At 38.2% G+C, this 22,595-nt stretch overlaps 1 protein-coding gene across 1 annotated transcript; it reads right to left on the bottom strand.

The window, feature by feature from the left end:
* Positions 1–369: 369 nt before the first annotated feature.
* Positions 370–21,220, bottom strand: LOC139713525 (carbonic anhydrase-like). The gene is made up of 8 exons (XM_071625252.1): positions 21,085–21,220; positions 15,793–15,831; positions 10,171–10,335; positions 9,423–9,583; positions 7,056–7,148; positions 5,473–5,536; positions 4,334–4,491; positions 370–830 (listed from the first exon to the last, which is right to left on the bottom strand). The coding sequence occupies exons 1-8, from the start codon at positions 21,218–21,220 to the stop codon at positions 600–602; spliced, it is 1,047 nt and encodes a 348-aa protein (XP_071481353.1). The 3' UTR covers positions 370–599.
* Positions 21,221–22,595: the final 1,375 nt, after the last annotated feature.

Raw genomic sequence — 22,595 nt, 5'->3', positions numbered from 1 at the left:
TTCAATTTCTATTGACATTCTGTACTTGAGAGGCCCACATTCTACAAGCATTGTCTTTTTAGTGGGTTCCTCCATTTTTCGATGTTTTACGTATTACATCGTCTTTATCACTTCAATCAATTTTCATTACAACGTATTTCTTATCCCAAGCTTCCTCGATTAGATATTTTTTTCAATTTACTTTGCTTTTGACTATGCAACCTTATTCTCTGTTACCAAAGAAAGTGAAATGTTTATGTTCTTTTCGAAAAATGAAATAAAGCATGAATTGAAATTGAAAAAAAAAAATTGAAATTGAAATATATATATATATATATATATATATATGATACATATGTGTAGAATATGCGTGTGTGTGTGATTTTTTTTTTCTCCAATGACTGTCATTGACTTTTGCCTCAGTCATGTGTTAGGTATGTTATGCTGCATATTTTATCATACAGATGTAAACTACACAGGACAGCAGCCGATTATGCAAACACTTAGAAAACAAAGAGCAAAATGACAATTTCCCGTGGTTAATCTAGGCAAGTGAAAGAGAAGAACTTGGTCCCACTGAGAGCAGAAGGTGATTTCTAGATTTGGTGTACTATTCAACATCACACACGTAGAATAAGGAAGGTTAGTATGAGAGCGGATATAACAGGCATTACAAGGGCTTTCGTGGTCGGGGCTCGGCCGGGATCCGGGGTAGATATGAACTCGTCCGTTTCCACATCGTACACCGTCCTCCCGTTCAATGGTTGCAGCTGGCGAAAATTGTCCGTCATCGGGAGCTCAACGCCGTTTTCGTCGGTGGCGTCGCTGACCAGGCTCCGCAACAGGTCCAGCTGGGAGTGGGTTTGGAATTCAGAGCTTATACGGGTAAGAATTTGAATAAATGCATCTGACAAAAAGCGTTGCTACATCAAGACTGTCTGTGTATAAGACGCATGAATACACATTCCGGAAAATAGCATTCACAGCCCAATAGTTGCAAGAAAATAATACACAATTTGATTTTATTGTTGTTATCATTATTTTTTGCGTAGATGTCATCTCATGTCTCATATATAGGCGTAAGGTTTACAGTAATGCGGACTAAGCTTTGCCTTCTAACACTAGAAATTTCTTTGAGCCTCATAAAAAAAGAAGCAAAACCTTGTTGGTGTAATGGTACCTTTAGCTTAGAGGATAACTTGATAATTTGTGGTGAGTTGGATTGAACTAATATTTATATTTGTAAAGATGAAAATGTTTTCACTTGTTGTCTTCTAAAAAAGAATGTTAAGAAGAGTGAATTCAACTCATACATGTATGTTAACATAATCAATTAAAACCCTCACTACGCACTCATGATCACTTATAGTATTAGGCCTACGTAGATGACAATAAATGTTATGAGCAGAGATCGAGAGATGTATGTCTATTATACAAAACCCATTAGGAAATGGAATAAAGATCTCATTTGGATATTTTTTCTTCATTATCGTTTCCATGTCTATGTGGATAGTATAGCAATAATATATTCCATAAACTTGAATTTAGTAAAATCATCGAAAGTGTTAAATGAAAGATTTGATAAAGTCCAGTTAGACTGGACAAATCATATAGAAATAATTGGATCAGAGAATTGTATTAACGTGTTTTATGTGTTGATAAAACAGAGACTTTGGTCCGAACAATAAATGAATGTGACCCAACATTATGCAAAAATCCAAAGACAATTATAGTCGCAGAGGTTGATTTGACAGTGGGCACAAAATTACGTTTTTGCTCGTCTCGACTGAATTGAAGTTCTTGGTATGGTGTGACAGATAAGCTTTTTTCTATATGAAATCATATCTTCTTGGAAGCGAATGAAATCAAGCATTCAAGAGTGGCGGATTTATTTATTTGTTTTGTTTAATTTTGTTTTGTTTTGTTATGTTTTGTTTTATTTTATTTTAGATATTTGAGGATCCATTCTTTGTACATTTTGGTTTTCTCCGATTTCCACACGTGAGAAACGTGATAGTATTCATGTAAACCCCAGGAGACGGGGAAATATGTAGTCTTTTTGATGTTTTGATGTATCATGAAGAGAATTCTGTCAATGGGTGCTCCAATGCCAGGGTTAATCTGATAACCCCTTCGTGGTGGTTGTCTTAGAGTTTTCAATGTCCTTCTAGTTTCATACAGTTTCATAGAGTTTAAAGAAACACCTGAGAGGTATCACAAAATGCAAGCATTGCTTTCTAGTGAACCTCTCAGTTCTCTTTTTTCCCCTCTTAACATAACTTTGTATTTTGCCGATATGTATCAATATCTCTTTGTCAATTTTCGTTTCGCATAATCTAATGTATATTAGGCTTATGACATAATTCCTGATGTATTCTGTGTTATGTTTTGTTGGAAGAAAAATGGGGATGAAAATAAATGAATTGAACTGAATTCAGTTAAAGGGTGTCTTGGCACAACAAAATGGAATCTTAACTTCAAAGTCCTTCTTACCATAAGTACAGCAACCCGAAGTACTAAAAGAATGTTAAGTCACTCGTGTTAGCAGGTTTTAATGACAATATGGAATTTGATGAGTTACTGATGATATCCTTCCCAGGCCAAAAAACTAAACATTTAGGATGTTTGTCAATGAGAGAGAGAGAAAAAAAAAACAACAACAAACAAACAAATCCGACAACTTCCAGCTGACTTCATTTAGGTTTTTGTGATACGGGGCATATTATGCAAAGTAAGGGTAATGATAATTTTGTTTCACAAGTCTTCAGTCCACCTGATACGTGCATTATAGTCATAAGTAACTTTCAACCTTTTTAGGGAATTGTAAACGAATATGTTTCACATGCCGGAGTTTTACAAAGTTTCTTTACAGCAGTCCGACGGTGTAATTTGTTTTTAAAACTAAATTGAATATGAAGTGACATTGCAATTCAAACGTACTTCAAAGTTCATCCACATATCAAATCGGATCTCTGATACATTCATAAGAGCTTCTCTTCCTGCTGCATTCTAATTCTGCTTCTGAATCTTATTCTTTTCATTTGTCACTCTAATTGCAGTGTGTGTGTTTTTTGTGTTTTTTGCGGTACAAGACTGCAGTATTTGCAATCAATTTTGGTTTTCTTTAAATTTAAGATCTCTTTATCATAATGATCATCGACAAGATAGATACAAACAAGCACTATCTGATCTGTGACAGAAATCTTATCTCTTTGACAAAAGTTCAAAATTCTCGTATTAGCATTTTTCATCTTCATCCCCCCCCCCCCCCCCAATAAAAAGAAAAAAAGCTGCGATGGGAAGAAAATTAGGACATTCTCACATTTTTTTCCTATCGCATTATCCCGACTCGGCATATCCTGAGAAAGAGCACGACCAAGCCAATCTAAGTGTATGGCAACATATTTATGCAACACTAGACATATATAGGTTTTAGCGGTGAATAGAGGGATGTGCTGAATTCATTATGAATATAATCCTATGGCGAAAACTTTAGTCAAATGATTTGGCATTGCTACAATTGTCATGACCACGACTGTGGAACTAAAACTGTAATTTCTGTTTGAATGTTTGAATTGAGTTTTACGAAGAGAGTATCAAAAAACACAAACAGAGTAAAGAACTTCTTCAAAATCAGCCGCTGGTATATCTAACCCATGCCTGAATTATCCATGTGCAATTTAAAGTTTCACGCTTTTCCTATTATTGTATATGACAAAGTCCGACTTTTATTCAACATTCTATTGTTTTGTTCGGTTGATTTTTAACATATTTATCCAGGAAAATGTGACCTTTGGATAAAATGGAATTTGAAACTCTCAGTTATTTTACTTAGTTGCAAATTATATATCTATGTTTTGATATTTTGATTAAGTGATCCACACTGCCGTGCTAGCTGTGTATTACAATGTACTTCCATCCATGAAAACAATACAACTTGTGTACAGACACATTCTTTGTATTTTGTTTTAGCCTTTTGTTGGATGGGAAATGAATGAAATCGGCATTGAGTTGAATTGAATTGAATGAAAATGAATTGAGTTTAATTAAAATTTCAAATCAATTTGAATTGGAAATTTAAAAAAATCAATTAGTAAATTGTGGGAATCAATTAGGAAAAAACTGAAATGGAATTCTTCTTTTTTTCCAACTCCTTTGCAAAGTCGAATGTAAACGTTTATGATATAGTCCCTGATTTATTCTGCGTTATGTTTGTTTGTTTGTTTGTTTGTTTGGGTGTTTTTTTTTTGGAAAAAGAAGAATGAAAATAAATCAATTTAATAGAATTTGATAGACATTTTACCAAAGGAAATGAATCGAATTAAAAGATGACAAACAAACTTGTCCTGCTTACCTGATCCTGGGATAGCTCAACAAGGTCCTGGAGCAGCGTCCAAATGATCCCCTCATTACAGAGGGGCGTGGTCAGGGAACCATCGTACCGCCAGAACCGCTCGGTGGACCCGGGCAGCAGCGCCGAGAGTTGGATATCGTCGATCTCTATATGTGTGACTGCATGAATACGAAAGTAGGGTAGAATTCACAGTGAACCTCAGAGCGCATACGTATATTATACATACGTTCAATTCAGTGATATGTGATATGATCAGATGCGTATGATGCACGCATTCATACGTATATCTACGTAAAATAAGCGTAGGATATATCTTTCCGTGAAACATATAGGTTCAAGTAAAAAAGATATCATTATGTTCCATTCCATTTCATTCCATTCATTCCATTTCGTTTCATTTCATGTCATTTCATTTCATTTTATTTCTTATTTTTTATTTTTTGTGATTATACATAATCATATAGTATTCATTAATTCATATACAGGAATATTACGTTCTGGGGGAAAATTAATTTGTATAGGTCCCGCCAGATTCATGGTAATACAGCTATCTTTATAAGGATCTCAAACAGCTATGTTATGATATATATCTGTATCTCTCCTATTTTGGTTTCATAGCTCATAACCATGATCCCAAAAGGCTGAAATCGAATTATTTAAGAATTCAACCAAATACCGGTGAAGTACAGAAATATACTGAGTGGGGGAAAAAATCAAGCCATACCTATTCTATTGTTAAACAGGAAAAAGAAATTTCTTTTTAAAACTAATAAGGACAAATAACCCCAATTTCCCCTTGTAGTAACAATAAACAACTGCAAATATCTCATAACATTTCTGGATCTGACCAGATCCTATTTCTTCGGAGAATGCTGGTGCTTTGCCTGAATCGTGATGTAAGAACTTGTTATCATCGTAATACACATCATCATAACGAGTTTTATATCTGCGACGCGAACGCCAAGACGACGCAGCTTACCGGGTTGGACAGTGGAAACAGCTATCTCGTTCATGTACAGAACATGATTTTTGGCCTAATCAGCGTCGTCTATAACAGCGTTTGCGTCGCACATCTCAAGCTCGCTATTGTCATCATCAGTATCAACATAACCATTAACATCACCACCATCACTGCTTACATGGATTTTCGACTTCCTCAATGTGGTCCAAAAGAGGATCCAGACCATGGTTGTGTTGTCCCACCTTTGATGGTAAGAATATGATCATTCGAGGAAACACGTTAATCATACAGTTTCAATTCGAAAGCTTTATTTTGTAGAGGAAGTCTGATGGCTGAAATGGACGCATACATGTATACAGGCACAGGTCTGTTATATCGCGACTCTCATTATTTGAGGAACGTATTTCCTTTAACTAGTCCCGCTCAAACTTCGTAATCTTTTAATTGAGATAACAATGAGAATTAAGCCCCGACAAGGATTGAGACATGTTCGAGTTCTTTTACACTGTTGAAACTAAACACTGATCAGCGATAACCGCATTTCTCACTGGTATGTGCGGAAAGAGAAGCCGCTAGAGTTTTGCTCAATTCCAAATCCAAAAACGAAGGAGATAGTTCATGTCTCGTTATCTCTGGATTAGAGTGGGTTCATCTATAAAAAGAGCTACTATCGTGTAGGCTCAAATCGTCGTTTGCTTGCTTGCTTTTGGCATGATAAGTATGACATTTGTAAACCGAAAGTTACATTTACTTCCTTACTTTACAGACGATGTCATATTTTCATGTTGATAACATTATTTCAGTTTTTTTTAAAATAATATTCCACAAAAAAATAAAGAGATAAGAAACAAGAATTTGACAAACAAAGGACTTGTATACAGGTACATTTGGTCGCAAGAACTGTATAAGCTGAAATCCATGTACTGTATAGATTAAAGCCATACAGGGAGCAATGCACTACGATTAAGTTTGTTTTTGTGATTGAGACCAAAGCCAGTGCTGACAGGTACTTAGTAGCTAGATATTTAAAGTCATTAGTGCTTTTCATGTTTGTGAAATCCTCTTTCGAACTGATTAATTCTTTAGCAAATGGTTTTGTCTCTTAATATTTGAAGTTAAACGTATTGAATGTTGATTTTTTTTGGGGGGGGGGGGGGGGTGTCATGTACTGTTGCTCTTTTTTAGAAGTGTGGGGGAGGTATCATTCAGAATTGGGAATTCCTAATATATCCAGAGGAGACCCTGAATTATGAGTTCGGTAATCGGTAAATGAAATTAATTTTCAATTTTAGTTTCAATTCCAATTGAGTAGCAAGACAGGCAGTAGATTTAACGTGAAGTAATCTCTGATTACGGTCATCATTTGAACGCTGCTGACTTTTTTTTTATCTTAATATTCTATTTCTCCAGTTTCTCAAGTATAAATACAGAACTTGAAACGTGTTTATAATATAACTATTGCTTTAGAGTATGTTTTTTTTTAAAGAAATATATCCAGTGTGCCATTGTAGCCCTGAACTGCAGGATATATCCTGACTGAACATTAAAGCATCATGACTGCAAACTGCTAAAAAACTATTTCTATATAATCATAATGACGATTTAGCACACTTGGGTCTTCGAGAAATTTGTTCTTTTCAAACAAGTAAATACTTGAGTTTAATTGCCCAGCTGTAATTATCCTCTGAGATTAAATAGCCAAGAACGAAAACCTCAGTTCGTTTGTTTCCTTTCACCTAGGGGCGGAGCAAATATTCTTACCTGGAAGAAGACACCGACGACCGCTACGCCCCCTGGGTAATTTGCTGCCTCCTTCAGGCCCGGGTACTGCGTGTCGTAGTGAACCAGATGCATCTATGAACAACAATGGGCAAGCAACCAAAACACATGAAGTGCAGTTTTGATGTTTTAAAGCGATTTGTATTACAATACACATTTCTTCTTTTCCATTTTTTTCTCAGTCCAATTTCCTTAAAATCTTTAACAAACCTGAGACCGTAACCACGAGATCAAGAAGGATCAAATTCATTTCTTTTTACTCAGTCTAATTTGGTTTCTCTTTTAAATGGATGTTAGGCCCTTTTCTTCGATTTTCCAGTTACCAAAAGACGTTTCACTGAAAACAGTCGTTAACCAACAATAGTCTTTGACATTGGGTTCATTCAGGAATGTCATTTTCTCAAGTTTCGACTTCATACTGCTTTGATTTCTTGAATTGTTCGGCGGTATGTTTTGAAGGATGGTACAGTTTTGGTTGGGATGGGGATTGAGGTTTCCAATATTTTTGATGATGAATTTTTGAGATAATGGAAAACCTCTTATGAAATTTGGAAATGCATATAGTTCTAAAAGGAATTCATAATTTATTTGATGAAATTCGGTTTTGAAGTGACTGAGATATTCAAAACAAATCCATCCTAAGAAAAGGTGGGACCGACCTTTTATCAGAATCACTTTGTTGGATATCTCAGCCATTTCAAAACCGATTATCATCAATTAAATTTTGAATTCTTAGAATAGTATGCTTTTTGACATTATTTTCATAAAGTGGTTTCTAAGTATGTCGCAGAAAGTTAAAAGCTGAATTCTAACCTCAAAACCAATAATATGCCATCCCTTTAAGCAGCCAGGATAAATACTACCACTATCAACACATCAATGCCCTATCGAGCCACTCAACGCCCACTCGAGAAATAATCGCATTCTTTGTATTTAGATTAATGCTTGATATCTTAGTTGACTATTTACGCTATGGAAAAAAACAAGAATGGAATGGGAAGTTGACCGTAGATTTTCCGTGTAGAATTTACACTGCAAAGAAAATCTAGAATCATGCAACCCGGTTTTTGGCAGGTATGCGCATGCGCAGGATAAACAAGAATAATTATATCGTTGTGTGTTTCCTCTTCCTTCTTTTCTTTTAAAGTATAATAATTGTGTGCGTGCATTTTGCCGCTGCATTTGAGTGGATACGTGTGATTCTTACGCAGCGATCAGGCGTTGTGGGCAGACGCGCAGGAGATCCCCGAGGGTGAATGTCACGTGACCTAAAAAAAAATAAAAGAATAAATTGGCGAACCGGGAAGCGGGCATTTCATCTGCAATATAAAAAAAGCAAACACCCCCCCCCCCCCCCCTCCCCCACCTCCAAACATCTCCATAAAATTGCCAAATTTCAGAAAGCTTCACTCCCGGCATAGTGCCCGGGGAGGGTTTTCTCAATTACGGTTTCTCGCTCACATACCGGTTGCTGCCTAGCAACTTCCGAGGAAATGTACAAAATAATTAGTTTTTGTCGACAGTGTAACTACCCATTATGCAATGACATAAAATGCTGCGTTGTTGACCTGCCAATCAGTATGAGGATAGTAAAGACCTAATTAAATGCCGACGATAAGTGCAGAGGAGAGTAATAACAACAACAATGTTGAATGAAAGAAAACCGATTCTCGTTTGTTGCGTTTTTTACGGTAACATCAAATACGAATGACATCCTCATGACGCATTGCACGTGCTTGAGATATTTCTTCGCCGCCGCATAGACACCTGAGTTGTCTAGCATAAAAGTACGTCACTGTCATGCAAAGTAATGAAAAGAACAGTGAGAATGTTGGATATTCCACCCAAAGACTGATACGCGCTGACAATTTAGCAACGGATTGCTATACACCTCTAAAACCTTCACACACACGAGAATTCAGGTGCTTGCGATAATTCTATATATTTTTCAGAGGGTCGTGTGATGATGATGGAGATAAAGAGAGGAGCAAATTCAGTTCAATCAGGTGACATAGCATGCCATGTTTTCCTTTGAATTAGGCACGTTTATCATTAGTCAATTTGACGAAAGTTTTTAAAATCATATTAATAGCCGTTAATATTGGATTTCTTTAAATGTTTAGGCAAGCAACTTAAATACACCTAATGACATATTAAAGTTTTTGTCTGCGTCTCATGCGTGTTTCGATAAGGTGGTGGCTGAGATTTCCAAACTTTCATTGCATAATAAAAACCGCATTGGTTGGATCAGATCAAACTTTCGCAGAAAAAAAAAAGTAACAAAAGGCAAAACTATACCTTGTCATCAAATTAAGAGACAAAATAAGAAACAAGTTGAGAATAACAAACCTCAACCGGATAGTGAGTTCCGTTCACGGCGTGTTCGGATCCCTTCTGGTTATCCGAACCGAAGTGGAAGTGAAACTGGTAGACCCGGTAAGTCCCTTCCAGTCCGCCTCCAGTGACGTCATACGACCCCTCGTCTGGGCCACGACTTAGATCGACCTCGACTGCGTCCACGTCATCGGGGTCATAAAAGAAACACGAAAAGGCCATAACCGCAGATATTCCCCTCTCTTTCAAAATAAAATATCAAATATTGATGCCCTCTAATTTAAACAATATCTCGCAAAATTCTGAAAGTTGCGCAGTCACACGTCTTTTCTGTATATTTGACAAAGGACAAAGGCTATTCATTAGGTCGACGCATGGTCATCATGTTAAAAAGTAGTTTGACTATGCCTGGTGTCTGAGCAGATCGTATGGTTAAAATAACAATAACTCTCATTTCTGAACAGTAGTTGTAAATATTCTTCAAAGTTAATCCTTGTATTTCTATTCGAAATTCATATAAATGCAATATCTTGATTTTATTTCATTTGATTTGCTTTAATGGTTCCTGCATTATCAGTATACGTGAACATTAAAATAAACATAATATATTGTACATGTATACACATTGTTGGTGCCTTATATATACCTAAATATAAGTTCTTAAAGTCGTTTTGTCTTCATTACCTTTACAATGCGTCACAAAACGTATCAGCGATACAAGGAATAAAAATCATTCGTCATCACATCTAGATTATATACTAACGTGCGTGCCCATTGTTCTCCAGGGTCCCGCTCTTTATGATGTCATAGGAGGTGAAGTCGAAGGGAGCGAGTTCGGTGGGCGTGGCGGTATCGGGGTCGATGTTGATGGGCGACTGCGCGTTGCCTCCGCATTGAGAGTTGTGGATGTCTGGCCAGAACTCCTCTCCTGACAACGTGAGAAATAAGGGCACGTCAAAAGATTTAGGGAACCTTTCTAAATCCGTCGCTATACAGTGCACTCCCGTTATAGCAAACACGGTTATAACGAAATTCCGGCTACAACGAAGTAAAAATTCAGGCCGCAACATAATAAATAGGCTTTATCTTTTTTACTTGTCTATGTGTCCGGTTTTAACGAAATTTTGATATAACGAAAGAAAGCTGCTGGTCCTGAAAACTTCGTTATAACGGGAGTCGACTGTATTTACTTTTTGTCACCATTTCAAAGTTTCCATTTTTTTTCCTCATTATTCGTACACACATTTTGTATTATACTTTATGACTCGTGCTTCTTTCAAATTGTTAAACAATATGAATTGATCAATGTATGTTTGTATTATGTAATACTTTTGGTTTGATGGAAGTAAAGTACATGTATAATTAAATCAAATAAAAGAAATAACGTTCGATATAGTCTCCAATTTATACCTGTCGTTTCGAGAATCACTTGTCAATGGCGAAATAGGTCTGATGTGAACTCATTAAATGTGGTGATTATGTCTCGTCTACCCGGGGAAGCCTTTTCATATCTACTCCTGCTATCTATACAGCGTGGCGTCATCGTTTTCTCCAATACAGTGAAATGTATAAATTAGCATACGTGGATAGTTTGGGACATAGTTGCTTACTTCGTAGAGTATTTTTGCCGAAGGGTTTTAAGCGCCAAATGTGATTCCCATCTATAATATCCCAAGAAAGGACTAAGAACCTTACCCACTTCATCAGGCGGCCTCCCAAGGCAGATGTTCGATATTCTGCAGGTTCGTTAATCCGAAAATGGAAAGTTGGTGCTTCATTAAGGTCCTTCGGAACAACGAACCAATTATTTCATATCCGGATCTGCGAACCTTCGGAATAACGACCTTTTTCCTTCATTTTCGCATTAATGTACCTTATATCATTTCCAGAAGTAAAAACTTTTTCCTTTCCATTTTCGGATTGACGAACCTTCGAATTAACCCTTCGAATAAGGATCTGTAACCTCTTCTTCTTCTTCACCTCTCCGCGGGCATAATTCTTTTGTTATACAATGTCTTCCTTCGTGAACATAAAAGTCAAGTTATTTTCAAGGCCGTACGCAGGGTCATTAATGCGAGGGGAGGGAAAGTGGCTTATTGATACCATTCCCCACTCCTCCTGTCATAATGTATGATGTTGTTTTATCATCCCTCATTTAAGGCTCGTCCATATATCGACGAGCGTGAATGGGAAACTGTAATTATTCATGATGTGGATAGGGAAACCGAATTAAGATATGTATTATCCACGCCCACGGCTCAGCGGAGTTGCCAAATGACATTTCTCATGACCAGAATTCATGACCTCGTTTAACCTTCTCCTTCTAAAATATCCTCTTAAAATGTTGTCTCCTTCAGCGGTGGCCTCACACTGTCCCGACTTTGACACAAGGCGGCGATACGAATATTAAATTTTCAATATCGCACGAACTTGGCCCAAACTTGGTAAAAAGCCAATCAACTGCCGAAGCGAAAAACCGGTGCCCACGGAAGGTCACACAATAGCCTTCTGCAAAGGCAGCTCGCTACATTTTGGGGACACGCACAGTGCTCAGCAGTGCACTCGCACACACAGGCGCGCGCGCGAGCGGCGAGCTGCAAGCGTAGCGAGCTGCAAGCGTAGCGAGCTCGCTCCTTTCCGACCGCTGTGTGCGTGCGAGCTGCCGTTGCAAAAGGCTATTCACACGATGACACCCGGACCACATTACCTAGAAGACTAGACGAAACTGTAAATCTTTATTACAAAATTAACTTTCGCTAGATCTCTGGCCTATGTTTTGATTGCCAAAGATTTTGCCGCGGCTTACGACGTTGGTTGCTGCCGGAGCCAAGCTCATTTGGCTGTTATACGATGACGCAAGATCTTTTTTTAAAATGACATTCTCTATTTGAATTTCATATAATATCAGGTTTCCTTTCACAATGAAATTAATTCGAGCAAGAATAAGCACCTGTTTTCTCAGTTGTGCTGCTGAATCACATTTTTTAAACATACAATCTAATATTTGTTTATTTTTGTTGCAAATCAAACCATGTGTACCAAAGTGATATAAAACAATGTAAAACTCTGCATATAAATCTCAGAAACATCTTGATCAACCTGATCAAACTAATCAATATCTGCTTCATAACACCAACACTTGTGCTGCTGAATCGTATCTTTAACATGTAATACAACTTTTTCTTTTGCAAAACATTCCACGTATACAAACATGATATGAACTTCTGCATAAATCTGAGAAAAAGCTACATTAATTGATCAACCCTACTAAATCAATCAATATATGTTTCATGACACACACCGCGCTCACTTCAGAATACAGCATTTCACTAAAACCTGCCATAAACTATTAACGAAAGTCAGTATAATTTTTTAACCTATCACCCGACATCCCCCTTCTGATTTTGTTATACAAAGTAAAATAATCACATTGTCATATTCTCAAAACAAACAGTATTCCTAATTAACCATCTTAATCAGTTAACTAACAAACCATTACCCTACTATACTACCTGACTGCAACTACCCCACCACACCCCATCACACACTTCTCTACACACATCAAACCTACCCTTGTTTAACTACAACTACTCATAAAACTAATTGCCCCCTCCCCCCCCCCCCCACAAAAAACAAACAAAACGTAATTGTACGTAAAAAGTACCCGGATGTGGATTTTTCGTCAAGATTTAGTGCACTTGGTAGCAAGGGCACTTCCGGCGCGGGGCATAATTTGCACAACGCTAGCGTGTGCGTACGTGTACCTTACCTATAGCGCAGCGCCGACCACGGATACTAGTACAGTAGGCCGCTGTACCGCCCGAGCCAGCGAGTGGCCAGGCCTGTCATACTCGTACACTGTGACAGTCCCCGCAGGCGGCCGGCCTTGCATTAGCATGCACCACTGCACGCAGCGCATAAGCTAACACATACCGGTACAGCGTACTGCTTGATCATGCGACCGATGTGCACACCACAGGATCAGTCATCTCTGCATACGCTGAAAATATGCTGGAAATATTCACCCACCTGGATATACAGTATATCGTCATGGAATGCCCATCTTTTTTTTTTTAATTTGTTCTCTGTCGAAATGTTGCGAACACAATCGGGAACGAACAGTGATCTCGAACTTATCCTGTTTCCGAAGCAATTTCTTCCAAGTAAGTACGTACAATGTACGTAGGCATTAGGCCTACTACCTAGTGCTACTACCACTACTAGTAAGTCACGCGTGCACGTAATGTGCTGTGGAGTCACCCGCAAACTTCACCCACGCTGCCACATCACGTCTCGCATGCCAGTAAGGGTCCTATTTCTGCAGATTTTTTTTTTTCATTTATTGTCGTGCGAACAACACATGGCAGCTTCGCAGCAACAACCAATAGTCGTATTAACAGCAATTTCTTAAGAATGGAGAAATTTCAAATCATATCAAAGCTGTAATTCAAGTCGAGAAAACCGGAAGTACACGTAGAATACAGTCGGTTGTGTGTGTAAATAGCATTAGTCACGTATCACGCGCGTACGAACGGAAGTGACTTTGCTACCGGACTATCCCATAATGCAACGTAAATGACGATTAAATCAACATCCGGGTACGTTTTACGTCATTGGCGATAGCGAGAATTGGAAGCGCTGAAATGAGTCACGTGTGCGTGCATTAATTTCTCACTAACATGCACGGCCTGACGTCACAATGTTTAAACTAGCAGTGCGCACTCAATTAGTTGTTACAAGTGCGTCGCGCGCTACTATACGCGCTGTCAATCCTGTAAACAACTTCTAGTTCGGGCTGCCGGCCGGCCTTTCTTGTGCATTACATGTGTGGCGTACGTATACTCTTATACGTAAAGTATTTATATGTGCGGGATTTTCGAGTGCGACGTGCGTAAATGTTTGGGACGAACATCTTCGGACATCTTGATTCTTGAGCGAGTGCTAATGTAGCTGACTGGTATTGACCCACAAAGGTACGGGAAAAATACTGTCAGTTTTCGACCCATTTTATAAAACAAATGATGCACAGGATTATTTCGTGGCGTTAGTCAGTGGAGATGCAGCTCACTCTCGGGTATTCACAATTGTGAACGCACTATCCTGTGCATCATTTGTATAAACACACATACACGCAAGATATCCACAAGAATGACAAGAAGTTTGTACGATTACAGCCGAATTTGAATATTTCCTTTATGGTGTGAGTATCTTTGCTCACGTTCGGGGGAGTGTGAACCCTGAATTAGAGCTCAGAGACTAACAAGCCATGCATCAGTGACGTCACAAGTCATGTATACTTCGTGACCTTTGAATGCAAACCTTGATCATATTTTGTTTATAGCAGCCATAATCGTGATAATCACTTCCAAAACTCGACTGCACATGAAAGTCCCTGAACCAGCAATGAACCTCCTCTTATTGGGATGTTAGATTTATTTTTCTTCTTGGTGGTGGTTCTGAAAAGCTAATTTTGCCTGAAATAAGAAAGATGCTGTTATTGATAAAGACACCGCTTTTACTACTACTACTACTACTCCGACTACAATAATAATGAAAATGGTAGTAGTAGTAGTAGTAGTAGTGGCAGTAGTGATAATGATAATAATGATATGAAATGATAATAATAGTGATGACAGAAGTAATACAAATAACAATGGTTAAACGGATAGCATAGTTTTGGCTACGTGGGGATATAGATTTGAACTTAAAAACAAAACTAAAAAAGAGGTCCTAATAAAAGGTGGGTCCCATCTTTTACTAGGACCTCTTTGGTTTTGGATATCTCAGCCTTTTCAAAATCAATTTTCCTGACACAAATCTTGAATTCATTTTCGAATTATTGTATGATCTTTAATATTTCATAAGTGGTTTCTAATTATCTCGCAAATATAAGAATCTGTATCCCCACCTGAACCAAAACTATACCATCCCTTTAAGAATCCTCCCTTTACACACTAAAAGAATAAAGGTTCAAATTTGCACCCTGTTTGTCCCTATACCAGCACCCTGGGGTGCACATTTGTACCTTTTATTATTCAAGTAGAAAATTACATCTCTTGATATTTACATTCGTACCTACAAAGATGCGGACATATCCATCAGAGTGTAAGTTTGATCTTACGAGTAAAACCTTGGTACTCGTGGTCCAAATGTTTAATTCACAGTGTAGGCCCTATCAATGTTTATGATGCATGTTTGCACCCTTGATTAGCACAAAACTGAGGGTGCAAATTCGCACCCCCGCCGGTTCAAAATTCAACGTATTGCACCTCTGAGGGTGCAAATTGCTTATTGCGGTGCAAAGTTGCACCCATTAGGTTGGTTGTATAGGGACAAAATTGGGGTTCAAATTTGAACTCGTATTTCTCAGTGTGTATGTACTCACTTGTTCCATTCACCCCGTCGTAGGACCAGTTACCGATTGCTGGGAAAAAAGCAAAAGAGAATGAGTGCGATGAGGTTAACTCGACAGAAGGATGACAGAATACAGACAACAAAATACTGTCAAAATTGCCATTTGATGCTGTCTTTGGTACCCTAGGGTGCCAAACAGAAATCTGCCATTTTGTTGCATGGTTATAATCGTTCTTTTTCAGCCCACTACCCTTGGTTAAAAAAAAAAAAAAAAAATGGGTGAAAGTATTTTCTAGTGCCTTATGGATTTATTCATTATTATTTTTTTATTTTATTTTTTATTTTTTGCTGTAACAATGACATCAGCAGTGCAGCCGCATCATACATCAGCGCTCACCACACACACTAAACCAATGATTTCAATGTCGTATATAGACAGCTGCACTGCACTATGCATTACCAGTCTACGGAAGACGTAACATACATAATCATTAATACGTGTCAGTGGATTGCAATTATCTCGTTCTGCATAACTGTTCATAATTGGGATTAAATGTTTTTCTTTATTTGAAGTGGTTTATTGAAGAAAACATCATTATACAGTAAAACGTAGCAGCCAATTAACAGGCTGAATTGCTGCTTATACTTTACAAAAATTAAAAATTACATTGAATTACACACTAAAAACTTTGAGTACAAAATTAAATAAAAAATGTGGAATTAGCCGCATATACAAACAAAAAAGTAATAATCATGTAAAAATATCAAGATATAGGGTCTACATAAAATTGAAACATGAATCTAATTTCTAACTTAAAAAAAATAAAAGATCTTATTAACTTGATCCCGATATATGGAAAACTTAGAACAAAGTATCATTATTGTTATCATAATCGTAATTAATTTACGGTAAAAAAAGATCGTAACACGGCTGAAGTTGGCATCTGGAAAATTATTGCTGACTTTGAAATTTTGCCCCTCATGATGATGGCATTTGGCAGTGTGTAATTCTTACGAAACACGAGTTGGCGCCATACAATGCGGTAACCCGGGGTATGACGGGTATGGCGGTGCATCATGCTTCAATCACGCACAAACTCCCTAAAGTGGAGAAAACTATTCCAACGGAACCTTGACAATGCGACCTCATGAACTCGCAGTGATAATATAAATCATGCATAGAAATGTGCAGAGGAAAACTACTCGCATGATTTGGCAAGCAAGCAGAATATGACATTGTGAAAAGGGCAATGTTTTACTGTTCCTCGTCTTTGTTTTTGATGTGTGTCATTTTTATAACATGCTCTCTGACTGAGGGCAATGAATGTCAAGACATTGGTGTTTTCTAAATTTTTATTCATTACCGATTCACTGAGCATCCCAAACTGCATAATGCCATCATGTATGAACGACAGGTTCCGTTTACAACCACACAGTGTAAGCAAAAAGAGATAAATACAGCACGTACTGCTTGTGTATAATAACATTAAGAAAGAGCGAATATATATATATATATATATATATATATATATATATACATATATATGCACGAGTGTAAATATAATGAACAAGAAAAGTAAATATTTTTGGAAAAGATTAGACATGCAAACGTACTACAGTACATAAGTGAATGTAAACATATGAATATATAAATATATATTATACATCGTGTTTCTATATACATTATGCACGTCATTAATAGTTGCTATCCCCACGCTCGAGAGAACATGCATGCTGACAAGAGAATCGGGTATTATGACCTTGGTAATTATACCACCTATGTCTTGTTATCATCACGTCTTGTACACGAAGAATGTCATCTGTTTGATCAAGCCCGACGTTCCCACAAACGCATGGCTGCCTCTTGAGAAACCTTTTTATGATCATTATGAGATCATGAGCCTATTGTATTCTGCCTCTTAAAGACTATTTGCTCAGCGTTTATGCGCCTCTTGAGGTCACGTACTCAAACAGCCTCTCATCCAGTCGACTATGGAAGCAAACGCATCAGCCCAAGAAAAGACTTTCCCCCGCTGAAAGTCCATCCTGAAATGTATTATTTACTTTTGTTTCTAATACTAGGCGATCCGTGATCATCATAGATTACCGTCTGTATCTGTACGAGTCTGTCTCTGTTACTTCTGTATTTCTTGAACTTGGAGGGGCGGGGGATGTTTCGTTGTCTTTCATGCGCCAACCTCTGGTGCATGAATTAACAACAAGCAATATTTTTTTTTTCATACTGTCATTGGCCAAACGGATCCATGGGCACGAAAATTCTTCCGAGCAGCAAAGGCATATATTGAATTTGTACAAACGCTTGGCATGCCAAAATTTGACTACAATCATATACAAACCTGCTTAATCATACAAACCTGTCACTTGCACACATTTACACTTCTATAATTTACCAGTAGTCAATGGTGCTGTTTGTTTGCTTTTTCTTCTTCTTTACAGCACCAAGTCACTTTTCTTCCTTGTTGTTTTGTTTCATTTTATTCGATTGTGTTGTTGTTGTTGTTGTTGGCGTTGGCGTTGAGTTGTTGTTTTGTTTTGTTTGTTTGTTTGTTTGTTTGGGTTTTTTGTTTTGTTTTGTTTTGTTTTGTTTTGTTTTGTTTTGTTTTTTTGTTTTTTTTTTTTGGGGGGGGGTCTTATTTTTTCAAAGGAAAACGTGCTTGGCAAACACGTTCAGAAATAAACCAAACCACACCAAACCTGGTCGCTCCGTGCTGAAAGGATTACGCAATGCAAACGCATATTGACTTGCATTGATTCGTAATGCCCTGATCATCACTTACGTGGCCAAACGAATATGTTCATAATTATGTGCTATATATTTCATGCTATAATATTCTACCACTTTTCTTCAGACTACTTATGCTTTTACTACCATGTTTTTAGAAAATAAAGTTATACATTCCTACCCTACAAGACAGGAAAACTTATTCCACTTTTCCCCGGAAGAACTGCATTTGCGCTTAAAACAATAGTACACACAGGTCCGGAATTCTGGAATGGCCTTGACTCTAACATCACTGAATCGTTGTCACTAAATTGTTTTAAAACGTAAACTAAAAGATTTCCTCGTGAAGACTTAATGTTTAATCATATAGTATGCAATTTTATTCGAACCTCCTCTTCTTTATCAGATTCGTTGTTTATTAGGCATTCCGGGTTTGCTTTTCGTTCTCCTTACAGAGTCGTTCATGTCAAGGCTATTCCTGAATACATGAATAATTATGTATCATTCATGTGCATTTTTGCGCATTCCTTCAGTTACGCAACCATTTTGCTCGGGTGACGAGGAATCTTGCAAGCGTATTAAAGGTGGCTATTTCGTTATGTTCTTATGAATCTTATTTGTTTCTCTCTCTTTTTGCTCTCTTTTCCTTTACGTCCCTTTCCTCCCTTTCATAGTTTTCGTAACTAGGTTGTTTGTTTGTAACAAGACCAACATTTTCATCTAGGGTCCTATACATTACAAGCTCTGCTTTTTACTAGGTCCCCCACATTTCATGTTTGTAAAACGTATTGTCTTCTCTTGTATTCTTTGTGATTACGACGCTATGTCCAGTCTTATGTTCAATCGATTGTATCATGTTATTTGTGTTTGAGATGTGGAACAGTAAAATCAAATCAAATCAAATCAAATACACTCATAAAAAGCCTTCCAAACCAAGAGTCTGTGGGAGATGATTATCTGTCAATCATTGCTATCAAATGATTAAAAACAGACACTGGAATGCACCTTCCCCTAGACGGAACATAACTTGCACGTTTCCCTGCAGTGTCTTTTGTTAAGCATATTGGTGACATATTAACTTATAACAGATAATCTTTGTTTATAAACCATACCATAACGTCATGTTTCTGTAATGTTATGTATCTTGAGCGATGTCTCCGAGGAGAACCCAAGAAAAAGAAGAAAATGGTCATGATTTTCACTATAATGTTCTTGATAAAAAGTTCGCTGCCCTCTAATGCGAACACAAGGGTGTGTCTAAGCTAGATTGGCTTTATCAAGGCCCTCAAAATGTATGAGTATTTGGAAGGAACCGCCCAACTTATAAACATTCGATATACGACACTCATGTCACAATAACCTTTTCTTCAAGGCATTTTAGAAAATATGTAATGGAGCAAAAGAAAAGAGATTTTAGAAGGAGGAGGGACATGAAAAGGAAAATAAAATTACAGGTGGTGTATTACCTTAAAGGTAAAAAAGAAAATCATCAGTGGTTTTACTCACCGACTGAAAAAACAAAACATTTTATGAATTAGCTTTACAGTCTAGCAACCCCCAAACACTGGATATCCGAAGACCAATCATGAATCAATTTGTTCGACTCATGTGGAATCTAGTAGGTTATCTAATCGTATGAGGTTAAACTAAAATGGCCATACTGCATCTGAGCCATGGGTAGAAACATCCGGGAGCAAACCTGTTTAAAACCTTTGTGTTTGGTTTATCCTCGAATATTCCCTTCATTGTATGGAGTACCGTCTCCTGTATTTCTGTACTTCAGACCTACGGGATCGTAAACCAACGTTTTACTGTTCCTCGTCTTTGTCTTTGACGTTTGTCATTTTTATAACATCCTCTCTGACTGAGGGCAGCGAATGTCAAGAAAATGTCAACAACGATCATTACTTTGAAGGCTGGAAGCTGTCATGCAAAGTCATTGCTTATTGCGTGACTTCGCCTTGAGCACACGGTTACACTCTATGCGCCGGAGACCCACGAGTCACACATCCCACGAGTTAACCCAGCCAACGAGCTCGACATTAGGCAAATAAGACGCATGAATACACACGAGTCAGACCAAGGAGGTGCGACTTTTGGTACCTCCTTGGTCAGACCGACATTACATCAAGGGGTTCAATGCACCCACTATCGGGTTTTGTTGTTGTTGTTGTTGTTGTTGTTTCGCTTTGTTTTGTCTGTCTGTTTGGTTTTTGGCCAGTGTCGAAATCGTAGGCATTGTTTGCCTACTAGCTGTCGAACCAGCGAGACTCGCCCACTGGTCCAACTCATGGGCCTTATTTGCTTAGTGTCGAGCTCATGGGCTGTATGACTCGTGGGCTGTATGACTCATGGACCTTTTTTCAATGTCGAGCTCGTGCATGGGCAATATGACGAGTGGGTATTGGGCACGTGTGATGACTCCAGGATCATGTTCAAGTATCGTGCTTTTACAATGCAATTAAAACGCTTTAGCTCCATACTTTACTATCTCAACTTACAGCGTCAAAATGTGTTTAAAACGGTGTTCTACTATACCCCGCACGCTGTCTGAAGACAGTTAGCAGGGGTAATTCAGACGATCTATCTGCTCCAGCTCTGACCCATCCTCTGAGTACGGCCAGGGAGGCTCACCTCCCTGGTGCGGCTGAGGTGCGGTCACAACCGCTCCGGCCTTGGCATAAATGCTGACTCGATACGCGTGATGGGTTGCCATGGCGAAAGAAACGGTCTTGCCCCGTTCTTATTCCAGTCCACTACCACGGACTTGCTGCTCAGAAGGATGTGCTTTGGAATCGGAACTGCGGTGTGAACAGGGCACACAAATAAGGTCTTCTGATAATTTAAACAAGTCTGCAATAATCATCATTGTCACGACCCCCGAGCCGTGTCATTCCAGACCCTGTCTTCTGTCTGGTGTGAAACTATGTGCAGGCAGTTTGTTCTTCCACGGAGGACTGATATTCCCCGGTCCAACGAAACCCACTCAGCCCAAGAGACAAATCACCAGATGAACTTGTCTTTGGTTTCATGTCTGCTCATTCCATTTTCCCGCCAAGGTCAGCTGGTTCTCCCAGCACGTTCGGCAGCTCTCAGCACCTGTTTGCAACGCTCTGTCGTATTCTGTATCCGACCATGACCACCACTGGGGTGAACGCCCCTCTGCGTGGTAGTCAGAGCTGTCCCCCACCACCCCTTCCTTCATTTTACCCAAGCCTGTAGGTCATATTTCATTGGTTGCCGGCATAATTGTAATACTATTCTATACAAGGAACTGTGCACCTGTTCTTCATCAATTACTCCGTTCTTTAATATAATATGATATAATATATTATATATATGTATATGCATGTGTGTCTTTGTATACATATTATGACGATAGGAATTTTATAGGACACATGAACATAATAATTCATCTGCGCCTATAATACTGATCTTTTTTATATAATTTACAATAATTGCGTATGGTGCCCACATATTCTACGACGCATAGATGCGCAAAGAATTCATAACAATGTACTACAGTTCCTTTGGCACATAAAAAGGAGAAAAGTCTTTTTTTTTTTCAAGGATTGCCTAATAATACTGATAACCTCACAATAGGCTTGGTTTGAAACTTGACTTTCACTTGCAAAGACACGTATGAGTGGAGATACGGAAAAAGAACCATTTATATTTTTCATGTACACGTCCTGGGATTGCGATATACAAAGAGGGAGACAGGGAGAAGGAACGAAAGAAGAATAGAAGAATGAAAACCTTCGTTCATATTTCGTCAGTGTAACATCAAAACATTAAGTCTACGGTAAATGTCAGCCAGGAGGGCCTCCTACGACTTAACTGCTGTTTTCTGTTTTCACAAGGTAAATTTTGTTCGGTTGAGAGATACCATAGCCTTTCAATGACCGTGAATAATGAACAACAATAACTCCCCAATAACATGCAGCATATTCCAGGAGCCTCGGTTGAAAAGATTTATATGATGCTGTAAAATCATGCTTTCGTTGCCTTGTCCCGTGAAACCGTACCATAATTTGACTATAGATCTGAAAAAAGGGGATGCGTGCACCTCTCCGCAGCTACTTCCGCAC

Source organism: Diadema antillarum, unplaced genomic scaffold, assembly GCF_040938485.1.
Source record: "Diadema antillarum isolate AM-2024a unplaced genomic scaffold, OU_Dant_1.0 seq00001995_RagTag, whole genome shotgun sequence".
NCBI lineage: Eukaryota > Metazoa > Echinodermata > Echinoidea > Diadematoida > Diadematidae > Diadema > Diadema antillarum.
This window is presented reverse-complemented; position numbering and strand designations above follow the sequence as displayed.